A 12,558-nucleotide genomic window follows, 5' to 3' on the forward strand; every position below is an offset into this window, starting at 1 on the left:
GGTGGACGGGCCCGAATCAGAGATAGAGGTTTAAGATTTTTCATATAATTAAACAAAACACAACAAAAGGAAGCAAGACACAGAGACGTGTTGCTATTGCAAAGCTTTTATTGAAGGAAGAAAGAAAAAAACAAAAAGACTACATCAAGTCCCTTCAGAAGATCAAGAACAGATGCTTTACTCAAAATAGCGGCTCGGGCTATACGAGGTGAGTTAAAACTCGGGAGCGGCTGCAGCCTTAAGCACCTGATGGAGACATCTACAAAGGGGATAGTCTTCATTTACTTTGGTAAAAAAAAAAAAAAAAAAACAGGTAAAGAAGTGAAGTTCTTTGAGGTGAAAGAGGAAACATGAAATACACAGTCAGAGTAAGGTGATTCAATACTGCTCAGCCGAAGGCACTTTACAGGCGGGGCTATGACGGCAGACAACGCGAACAAATTCACTTATGAAACAGTTTTCTTTATGAGAGGATTTGCATCATATGTGCTCCAATGAAAGGAAGCGTAACATGTTCAAAGACCAACCATAAAAATAACCAATACATGAGTTTGACACAGCTTCAGCGCATCAGCAGAGATTTACCTGTGCACATGGACCAGACCAGGGTATGCTGAGCAGAAAACATGTGCTAATAAACCAACTTGAAATCATTCATAACTAGTCATATTATTTGTTTACTGCTTTGTGAGTGCATTACATCCTTTTAATGTAAAGGCCTTATCTAGATAATACAGCTTCTTCTTCTGTTGAGGAAAATAGCAAACGACAGTGATGGACGAGTGCAGTGCAGTTTGGAGTCAGATTCCAGGCAAATGGAAGTCCAACATTCATTTGCCTTTTAGCTGTTTTGGTTTCCTGAATGAAGTCTTGTGGTATTTTGCAGCTAGACGCCCCAGAGTGACTTGTTGGAAAAGTGAAATGGTTTTTATCCAAGCTACTTCACAGAAACCGCGCTGCTGGCTGAGAACATGAAAGTACTGCATTTTAGCATCTTCAGCTCAAAACAACGAGCCCAAAGATGCTAAAATGCTCCAAGAAATGACGGGAACGGCACAGTCTGGTGTTGATTATCTGCACCTTTCACTTATGCTACTTAATCAGGTGTTAAAGACATCATTAGATCATCAACAGAGAAATTTTGATGTAAAGATTTATTGAAAAATGTAGATGTCTGTAGAATAATAACACCAACACTGCAGACTGGTTCCTTCTGTGTGCCAGAGGTTACAAAATCTCCTGGTAAAGCAAAAGTTTGATAGCGCTAAATTAAAACAGGGCGGCAGTAATTTTGTTTTCCTGGTAGCCATCAGCGGATTTTCATGAGCAGCTGACACGGTGGTCTGTGCCACAGCTGGAATAACTCTGGAAACCTCCTGGCAAAACAAGAGCTCCGCTGTTCGACGGAGGCAGAGAAGGCGACGAGGGGGAGCGAGAGCGAACCTCGGACGGCATTCTTACAAAGTAGAAATACCACCAACCCAAACCTGCGTACTCATTAGCTTCGCGACAGTGGATGATTCTTAAATGGAGGGCAATCCAGTCTTTGTGACAGCGGTGCGAGGGAAGGAGTGGCAGGAAGGTATCTACTGTCACTTCAACCCCTACATGCACCGAAGATCTGAAAGAATTCCTGATTTTACGCTGAACTGCTGTCACGTTGGGAAGTTTGCTTTGGCGGATTTGTTGACGTCTGTAACATCCACTTACTGAACGCTGTCGAGGCATGCATCATATTTTCTACACAGCCCAATTTTATTATAGATGTGTATTTTCTGTTTTCAAATATTCCTAAAATATGAATGGAGTAGCAGCTGTTACAGTAAAGTACAGCAAACAGAGGCTGAAACTAAAATGTTTAACTAACTGCAGCCTGACTCAGAACAGAAGGCCGTGGGAGAAATGCACAGCTGCCACGTCCACTGCCGACGAGCTGCAGGTCAGCTGCTGTTTCACGTGTAAAAGTCTCAGTGCATCTTTAATACTGACGCCTGATTATCCAAACAAGGGCCACAGATAAAGTGACATGCTAACGCAGCATGAATCCCAGCTGTAGTCTCATTGTGGTATATTTTCCCAAAGTATTAGAAGTAAAAAAACAGGAGAATAAATCTCCAGTTACTAGACAGAAGAACAGACCCGACTGTCCCAGCTTTAGTTCTCTTAATCACCGCCTAACTAATTAAGCTGCGATACTCAAGATGACTGTAGACGTTGCTTCTAAACAGTTCAGCGACACCGTGGAGACATTTTTAAAGATCTTTAGGACAGATTACAGGTTTTTAGTTGAAGCAGTGCACTCGCTGCTTACTGAACTGTAAAAATACTGTATTTTTGGGGGGGGGGGGGGGGTTTGTATATGACCGATGGACCTTTTGCGTACAGCAATGCGCTCCAAATATTGATGGAAAATGTCCTGAGGACGTGAAGTTTATGTTGCCTAACCTTTTCAGAGAACCAGCCCTCGCTCCGTTCCTGCTGCAGGCATGTGAGCTAGTACCAAATGTAAACTGCCTAACCAGCTTCCACCTTCTCAACTTTAAATACCCCGCTCAATTCCAAATAGAAAGCTTAGTCAATTTTTAAGTTAAAAAACAAACAAATAAACAAGCAAAAAAAAAGAAAATCTGCAACAGTAAAGGTTTGGTGAATTCTTCGTTCACCTTATTAGCACAGTCGTCTTTACAACGCGATACCCTGGTTGAAACTCTGCTGTAACAGGACGCACTGATTACATCTGATGTAGTAAATAGAGATCAGAGGCAATAAACAGGACTAAATGTTGTGTAAGGAAAACAGGAAAGAGGAGACGAATTCTCTTAAAGTTAGAATGAACTTCTCTGATCGAGCCTCGGGAATAATGCGCCTCGGTTAGCTCCAGCTAATAAACTAGCAAAACATTGCAACTTGTAGTTACTTGTAGTTTCAAAGTACCATGTGGAGATTTTCTAAGAACAAATCAACATAAAGTTTCACTTTTGTTCTTCTGACAAAACAGCTGAATGTTCGTATGAACCTCATGTTCTGCTAGCTTGTAGCTGGTCGTCACTGTTTTTGTGGCTGCAGAGCTGCGCTTTGGATTTCTCTGTTGTCATTTTACGTGTTTGTGGTCATGTGCATCTGCTTGGATTTTTCTCGTCTCGTCTTTTTAGCAGTTTTCTGTCACTTTGTCGTCACGCTACATCTCGTTACAGCTTTTTTTTTTTGTCTTTTTGTTGCTTCTTGTTGGAAATTTTTCACTTCATGTTGTCGTTTTATGTCTTTTTAAAAAAAATTCTTTTTACTAGTTTTGTCATGTTGGGGCGATCGTGGCTCAAGAGTTGGGCATTCGCCTTGTAATCAGAAGGTTGCCGGTTCGAGCCCCGGCTCGGACAGTCTCGGTCGTTGTGTCCTTGGGCAAGACACTTCACCCGTTGCCTACTGGTGGTGGTCAGAGGGCCTGGTGGCGCCAGTGTCCGGCAGCCTCGCCTCTGTCAGTGCGCCCCAGGGTGGCTGTGGCTACAATGTAGCTTGCCATCACCAGTGTGTGAATGGGTGGATGACTGGATATGTAAAGCACTTTGGGGTCCATAGGGACTAGTAAAGCGCTATATAAATACAGGCCATTTACCATGTTGCATGTTTCAGTTTTTTGGTTGGGTGGGGAAACAGTTTTCTTTTCATTTTTAATTTTTGTTTATCTCTTGGTTTTTTTTAAGGCATTTTTTCACCATTTCTATTTTTTTTAGGGTTTATGTAGTTTCTTTGTAGTTACTTACAATTTTTACTTTCAATTTCTTTGGAGCCAAGCCATTTTGTTTTCCTCTTTACAGTCTTTATACTTGTCTTATATAATTTTGCTGGAATGTTTGCATATCTGTGCCATCATTGTGTGCCTCTCTGTGGTCTTCTTTGTCTTTGCAGTTGTTTTGTGTCACTCTGTATCTCGGTGTAGACACTGTGTGCTTCTTTGTGGTCTTTTTTTGAAGCAGTTTTCTTTGCCTGACGTCTTTATTGTGTTTTGATTGTCGTTTTTTGCGATAAACAGTAAAGTCATACTCCACAAGGTACGTTAAACTCACCTAGTACTGCTGTAACATCGGAATGAACCCTCAGATTAAGCTCTAAAGCTTCTGGTCCATCGCTCTTGGATCGAGCAAATAACATAATCAGTTATTTTTGGGAAACTCTCACGGTCCCTTCTTTGTCCATCAACTTTGAAACAAACAGCAAATATAAAAGATGAGCGTTAATGAAACAATCAGCACTGACATAAAGCACAGAGACGCACAGAGACACACAGTTTGATTACAGGGTTACAATAAGGACACTTATGATCACATCTGTACATGTAAAATATTTCCTTAAATCATAAAATTTCTCATAAAGTGTCGATGCAATTAACATTAAAAATTGCATAGGCATGGAATATTCTTTATTTCTGTGAGACTGCTTAAAGAACAATCACTGCTTTTGTCTATGGTCGTTAAAAAGGGGCAAGTTACACAATTATACACTGAAAAAAAACAAAAACAAGAATTAAACTCAACACAAAGGTTGTGTTTATATGATTGTGCTGCTCAGGCCAAAATGGAAAATAATCAACCATATGCATGAAAGAATATCCAGCTGAAAGGAAAATATTGTGCTAAAAAGGAGGTGTGGTTTTTTTGTTCTCAACAGCAGAAATAACTGTTTATCATTCCTGCAGTACAGAGCAGTTTACTCTAAATAACGTGGAAATACATACAAACATGGCAGTTTAGATTCGCTTTTTGGAGTTATGCAGAGCTGTTTTGAAAGCCTTCGTTGGGTAATTTCATCCCATTTTGTGTACTGTACTCTGATTTGTCCTGCAGAAAAACAAACACGTTTTTCCTAAAAATACTGCTAAAGCTACAGTCACACACGCGCACACTGACATCCATCCACAACTTCACCTGCACAGTAAACATATTAAACATTTTGCACGTCCTGCTCGTGTTTTAGATCAGAAAAAGAAGTCGGAGAGGAACATTATGGGCCCGTGCATGCACGTGCAACCTAGCTAAAAGATATGTGCTGGTGATAAATACGATAACAGGAGGATAACAGGGGTGGTGATGTATATTGGAGACGGATTTAGATTTAAAGTAGCAGTGCAAAAATTGTAGGAAATGCGTAAAAGCTCTATGGCTTAGAGTTAAATGATGAACCAGCTAGCTTAGCATTTTTACAATAAAATAATGCAATATAATATAATTATAACTAAACCCTCTTTCAGTGAGCTTTAGAGATCCTTTTTTTTATAAACCTTCAGACTGAGGAAGAGCAGTTGCTTCCCATGTCTTCCTCTCTTTATGTTAAGCTACAGGAAGAAAACTTTAAATAAGAAAAACTCTTCTGCAGTGATCGTACAGAGTAAATAATTATATGTGAGCGTGTGAATGTGATGCCACAGTATGTTTTGTTACTTAAGGTGAACATTTATATAGAGCCATATATATGTAAATGAGGAATGCAGGCTTTTGTGGATGTTTGCAAGAAACCAAAAGAGCGAGCGAGGGCCGGGTTATCACAGTTTAGCTGTTTAGAGGTCAGTGGTGGCCTTGGCGGTGAGGGCCTGGATGCGGCTGGTGTTACAGTTTTTGCAGAGCACGTGTCCATCCAGCGGGTAGCAGCCCTGGTTATCCCCCTCCGAGAGTAGGGAGCCGCAGTCCTGCAGGACACAGATAGTCCGTTAGTCCACAAACACAAACGGGGTCATTATCCACGCTCACCGGTCAGACACATTCACCCTCCTCTCTGCACTCAGGCTCTAAACGACACATGTACTGCTATTTAAAAGCTCAGCCAGTGTCACGTTACGGGAGCTTCTCTGCAGAAAAGCCTGTGCTACGGTTCTCTGCCAGTTGGTGAGTCTGAATGGAAACAACTGGTTAGTACTCAGACACAGTTGGGCTTAACTCCCAATCTTTCAAGGATTTAAATTCAGACTTTTTTTCCCCCCTTGTAAAAGTGTTTCAAGCAGAACAATTTTTCTAAGTATGATTGCAAAATGTGTGTCCTCTTTTACAGATTCTAATATAAATGTATTCCAGCTCGTCTCTTTCAGGAGTGGAAGCATCAGATATTTGTCTATTTCTCTGTGTTCCGGCTCCTTTCTTTGTCACGGGTATTAATGCAAAGTGTGCTCTTGTGTTTTTACTTACAGTGAGAATGATTTGAGTGGAGAAAATATTTTTATTTTTGAAGCTTTTACAATAAGAAATAATCCTCATTCATAGTAAAACTCAATTTTGTGTGAAAAAAAAAGCAGTTTTAGCCTGCTCCCCTTTAAACCACTTTTTTCTGATTGGCTGCCCCTCTTGAACTTGTGGGCGGAGCTTCCGTGCCTGAGACGTCCATATTAGGGTTATTCCCACTCAATGACGTAATGCAACATTCCCAACAGTGAGTGTGTGTTTGGTTCACAGGGATTATAAGTACTTATGGAGATTTATGGAGCGTAGGAAATTTAGGAAAAGCTCAATAGATCCAAATTTATTCGAACAGCTTTTATGGAATTTTACATCTTTTTAGATAAACTAAAAAGATGGCAACGAAAGGAGCATGTAACCAAATTGCATGACTTCATAAGAGCGGCATCAGAGAGGCAAAGGGGGACTATAGGAGGAGGATCGAGGACCATTTGAAGAGTAATACCAGCCGGCAGGTGTGGCAAGGCATCCAGCACCTAACCAACTATAAGATCAATCTCGGAGCTGCGGACGGTGACCTGGAGCTGGCAGAGGAGCTGAATATCTTCTTTGCCCGCTTTGAGACCAGGGTACCGGAGGTATTGGAGCCACAGCAGCAACACGCCACCCATAGCAGCACCACCCTCACCCTGGAAGAGCACGAGGTGAGGCGCATGCTGCAGGCTGTTAACCCGAGGAAGGCGGCGGGTCCTGATGGTGTGCCAGGTCGAATATTGAGGGATTGTGCAGGACAGCTGGCTGGGATCTTCACCAGGATTTTCAACAAATCCCTCGCACAGGCGACTGTCCCACTCTGCCTGAAGTCCTCCACCATAGTCCCCTTGCCTAAGAAGCCCCACATCACCGGCCTGAATGACTACAGACCGGTGGCACTCACCCCAGTGGTAATGAAATGCTTTGAGAAGCTGGTCCGCAGACACATCACAGCAGCCCTGCCCCGCAGCCTGGATCCACACCAGTTTGCCTACAGAGCAAACCGATCCACGGAAGACGCTGTAGCCACAGCACTCCATGCTGCATTAACTCACCTGGAAGAGCATGGTAGCTATGTGCGGATGCTCTTCGTGGATTACTGCTCAGCTTTTAACACCATCCTTCCACACAAACTGGTGGCCAAGCTACAAGACCTGGGGCTTCCATACAGCACCTGCATGTGGATCAATAGCTTCCTCTCGGGCCGTAGACAGAGAGTCAGAGTTGGCCATCACACATCCTCAGCCCTGAGTCTCAGCACTGGCTCACCCCAGGGCTGTGTGCTCAGTCCACTGCTCTACTCTCTCTACACACACGACTGCACTCCTCGCCACCACAGCAACATCTTTGTGAAATTTGCAGATGACACCACAGTGGTGGGGCTCATTTCCAAGGGAGACGAGTCTACGTACAGAGACGAGGTGGAGCAGCTGACGTCATGGTGTAAGGCCAATAACCTCCTCCTCAACACTTCAAAAACCAAAGAACTCATAATAGATTTCAGAAGGAAAAAGGCAGAGATCCAACCACTATTCATAAATGGGGACTGTGTAGAAAGGGTGGCAAGCTTCAGCTTCCTGGGAGTCAATATAGAGGAGAACCTTTCCTGGAGTGTGAACACCTCCGAGCTGCTGAAAAAGGCCCAACAGAGACTGTACTTCCTGAGAATTCTCAGGAGGAATAACATCACACAGAGACTGCTGGTGTCCTTCTACAGAGCCACCATTGAGAGTGTTCTAACTTACTGCATATGCATCTGGTACACTAGCTGCACAGGGGCTCAGAGGAAAGCACTCCAAGGGATCATTAACACCGCCCAAAAGATCACTGGCTGCCCTCTCCCCACACTGGAAGTTCTACACAACGCCCACTGTTTTAAAAAGGCCCAAAACATCATAAAAGACACCTCACATCCTGGCCACTCCCTGTTCGAACTGTTGCCCTCAGGCAGACGGTACAGGGCAATCAGAGCAAGGACTAATAGACTCAAACACAGCTGTTATCCAACTGCAATAACACATCTGAATACTACAAAAAAATGTCCATCACGCCACTCTTGTGTTAATCTATGCACGGTCTGAAGCATGTGTGTGGGAATGTATGTGAATGTTTTACTGTTATATCTTATTAGTATTTTAAGTATTCTATCTATTTTATTTATTGAATTTTATTGTTTTATTTATATTTTGATATTGCTAGGGATGATGCAATGATCGGGGACCATTCTTAATTTCGTTGTTCTCATGACAATGACAATAAAGTTTCTGATTCTGATTCTGATTCTGAAGAAAGGTAATATGTTTACAAGGCTGAAGAAGTCACTTTGATGAGTGATGAAATGTTGCATCCAGATGAAGAAAATCAACTTTCTGAGAATTCCTTACCAGGATTATTGAGCATGCAGTTTAACGCCTCAAACGAATCAAACAGGAAAACATTCCACTCTAGCGCCTTTAGTTTATGTCATATTGACATATATATTCTTATGAAGTGGTAGTTAGCAATGAGACAGAAAAAAATGGTAAGCCTGTTTGCTTTGTCACTGTGAGCGCGTTAGCCTTTTTAGCTCAAAGCAGCGCAGCCTGACAGAGACTTTTGTGGTTGATTCTTTGATTATCGTTTCCTTTTTGAAGCACTTGGCTGATTCATGTATCACATCTTGTTAATTCTTGGAGATTTTGTAGACTCCGCGTGTTCTTTTTCAATATGCCTAAGCTCTTGTTTGGCCCTTTTCAAAGCAAAGTAACACCGAGTTACTGCTGAGCTCCGCTCTGATTGATCCAGTCTGGGAGCAGACGCACTCTTAATCATGAAGCTCACAAATACCTGAGAGATGACTGTGTTTGTGTTCTTACTGCTCGCTCTGCTCTGTGAGGCTTACTTGAAAATCGCCTGTTGAAGATTCCTGTTATGCTACAACATTAGGTAACACCACTCTTAATAATTGGTACAATTATTGTTATTCAGTTTTAATCTATAGTTCTTTTTTCATCTGTGAACATTATCTGCCTACTGTAAAAATTATGCTCTAGTTAAAAAAAGGAATACATAACACGTCTAATTATAAACTAATTTTTATGGCACGCATTTATGATTGAAACACAAGTTATATCATAGCTAATAATCAGTACACAACATTATTATCTCATTTTTGCTATTCATTTTCAGTTATTCGGTTTAATTAACCATCGTTTTACATTCTGTTACAGCGGTTATCACACAGTGTTGTCAGGCTCACATGATGTGTGTCCCTGTGTCACATCAGGCAATCATAAAGTTGTGAAACTGTGCCTTTTTGTGACTTGGAGACATGACAAACTACACATTGCTTCTCGGTCATTCACGCTTGACCTCTTTCACGATGCGCGTGATGTCACTGAGCAGAAGGCACCGCCGACATCCAGGAAAAGAATGTAAACTGACGATGGCAACTGGAGCAGTGTGCGCGATACCGATCTGTCAGCGCCATTTCACAGCTCGTCCTGAGTTGCACCACCAGCTTCACTCCTCTTCTGTTCCGCTCGTGTTTACAGGTGTACACAGCTGAGCAACTGCCCTCCTATTGGTTGAGCTCACAGAACTAAACTGTCGAGGAGGACAACATGCAAGCTTTTGTGTCAGGATTTTGTGAAGTATGCTAAATGCTCGGTGGGAATAAACATTCAAATTCCGTGCACGACATGCAAAAGGGACTCCCTACGATCCAAGTCGGGCCGTAAGCGTGCGGCGTGAACCCGGGGATGCCAAATGTTGCTCTGTTAGTGTGCAGCTCTGTTGTCTGACTGCAGCCTTCAGCTGGTTTCTGTGTGTTGTGGTAAGATGTGGTGAGGTGTGCGCTCTTTACATGCCAAGAAACAAACAGAATGTACAGATACACACAATGCTATGGCATTATTTTTCCATTGTCTGTGACACTGGCTTACACCCAACCTTCCTTTCTCTCCCCGACACACACACACAGACACACACACACACACTCAGAACTCCATCTACTCATTGCTCCCTGGTGACAAAATTCTTCTCTTGTTGAGCCCCTTCAGCTGAACTAATCTGCTCTGCTTTGCTTTGACCTTTATGTCTGGCAAACGCTCTATGTGCTCACGCTGGTGCAGCTCTTTGACAATGTGACACGTTACTTCTCTTTTAGCCGGGCACGTAACGTCTCGGCGCCGCTTATCAAGCAGGCGAGCAGCGCCTGACAGATTGGTTTCTATGTAAGTCCGTGAACTTTGCAGAGGAGAGACGGGAAGCTATTTCGAGGCAGGTAAGAGAAGGATGATTCACTCGTCTCGCTGAAAAGGTGACTCGGGGGATCGGTGTGTACGTTATGCCTTATACCTTTATGCAGTAATGACTGTCACCTGGAGCCGTGCAACATTATTCAGAACCATCACTGCTAATTATAGAGGACACACACACACACACACACACACACACACACACGGGATTGGTAAACACACAGAGCTCGTACCTCACAGCGGTAGCACTGCACATGGAAGTCACGGTCCAGGGCCACAATACGAACGGTCTCCTCCTGGCCCGGTGCCGGCATTATAGGCTCAGAGCACACACAGCAGCGAGGAGCAAACTTCCTGTGAAAAACAACCAAGAACAACAGAAATAAGCTCAGAACAATCTGCAACATTGTGACCTTTACTGACTGTTTGCCATTAGCACAAAGCTTACAGAGTTTCACTGCACGGTTCAAGCAGAGGTGCAACTAATGGCTCTTTTCATTAGCGAATTAATCTATTAATCATTCTGTCTGTACGTGTACAACAAGGACATCTCTAAACTCAAGTTTAAATTGCTTTTGTGTGACACGAAATCCCAGAGAAAAAGCAGCAAATCATTCTGAGAGGCTAAAACTAAGAAAAGCTTTGACATTTTTCTTGATTTAATAAATAAACGAATGATTTCTTGACCGTCGGCTCTCCCAGTATTCGCCAAACTTCACGTTGTGCAGCCCCTCAATCTAAGAACCCGTGATTATCATCTGACAGCCGGGCACATCGGCAAATGTTTACAGGCTTTCGGTGCAGCCATCAGGCCTTGTGCTTCCATGTGCGAGTCACGGTTTAGGGAGGCAAAGAAATGAGGAAAAAGCGACCAAAAGGCTAAATCATTGCGATCGTTGTGATCTTTGTGGTGCTCTTCACATAGACTGTTGAACCTGTTTCAATATTTACGGAAGATATTCTAAAACGTTCTCATGACATTAACTGTGGTTTTCAACCATTTTAATACAAAACTGAAATAAAAAATACCGTAAAGTTCTATTTATTTAGATAAACTTCATCCTTTATTACATCCATCCTTCTGTTTCAAACCAAGTCTCAACTCATCTGGTTTGTGGGTGTGTCATATTTCAAATATTTTGTGCATAAACACTCAAATATTTTGAGATTTATAATCCAAACACAGCTTTCATTATCATACTTATCATACCAATGGCACAATTTCTGTAAAAACTATGAAAGGTTTAACTGTGAACATAAAAATATACACTAGGGCTGATGCCCGTAAATGTTGCCACATTTGAAGTCACTCGAAGGTTAACTATTTCATCACTCAAACATGAAGAGTAGACAAAATCTAGAAAACTACATTTACTAAATATAGAGGGGGCATTCTGAGAAATCTTATCGGACACTCTCAGTGAGTTTTACAGAACAAACCTTTGAACTTGCAAATGCCTTTAGCGGAAGAAGGTCTGTCTAACAATAGAACTGATGAGGATATGAAAAGTGCAGTGAGATTCTAGGTCCTGTCACATGACCGAAAGTTCTTCTGTTCTACACGTGCACCCATTGTCTGTAAATCGGGAAGTAAAGAGGTTAGGTGGCTTTGTGGAACCACGGCCCAAAAAAGAAAAGAAAAAGAAAGATTCTCGTCGTGGCTATTCCTCGACACAAAGGGCCACGCTGTGGAGGCCACGCTTGTCACGTGAAATTAAACACGGGCCTTGCGTTGGGCTTCCCAAACCGAGAGCTGCACACTCATGCCAAGAGCCAGCGTTTTACTTCTGTTTCCCTTCTGGTCACCGAGTAAAGAAGGAACATTTCTGGGAAGCTAGCAGTTATGCAATGAGTGGAGGGTGACCCAATGACAGGAATGTACTACTAAATTCATGTCTACATATCCAGTTCACTAGATTTGTGAAACTGTTTGCAATGTTTCCCAAAAAGGAAGCCCTAACGTTCTGACGAGGAGCTTTAAAAATGCATGAATTTACAAAAGTTAGTAAAGGATTTTAAAACAGCATGTCTTGTGTTGTATGTTGCTAAACAAGCTGTTAACACAACACTGATATATTATCACTTCATGAAATCTTTACGGGGACACCAAGCAGGTAGAGAGCAACATC

General features: G+C 42.4%; 1 protein-coding gene across 1 annotated transcript in view; it reads right to left on the minus strand.

Moving 5' to 3' along the window:
• Window positions 1-364: 364 nt before the first annotated feature.
• lpp (LIM domain containing preferred translocation partner in lipoma) overlaps window positions 365-12,558 on the minus strand; it is a 189,574-nt gene continuing 177,380 nt past the window's right edge. The window contains exons 11-12 of the mRNA XM_085347083.1: window positions 10,663-10,783; window positions 365-5,677 (exon numbers count right to left, since the gene is read on the minus strand). Coding sequence (XP_085203209.1) covers window positions 5,549-5,677; window positions 10,663-10,783 — 250 coding nt within the window. The 3' untranslated portion in view covers window positions 365-5,548. The remainder of the gene's footprint in view (window positions 5,678-10,662; window positions 10,784-12,558) is intronic.

The sequence above is a fragment of the Diplotaxodon limnothrissa genome, linkage group LG23 (genome assembly GCF_057381915.1).
Source record: "Diplotaxodon limnothrissa isolate DT_005_m linkage group LG23, D_limnothrissa_male_GT1.1, whole genome shotgun sequence".
Lineage (NCBI taxonomy): Eukaryota > Metazoa > Chordata > Actinopteri > Cichliformes > Cichlidae > Diplotaxodon > Diplotaxodon limnothrissa.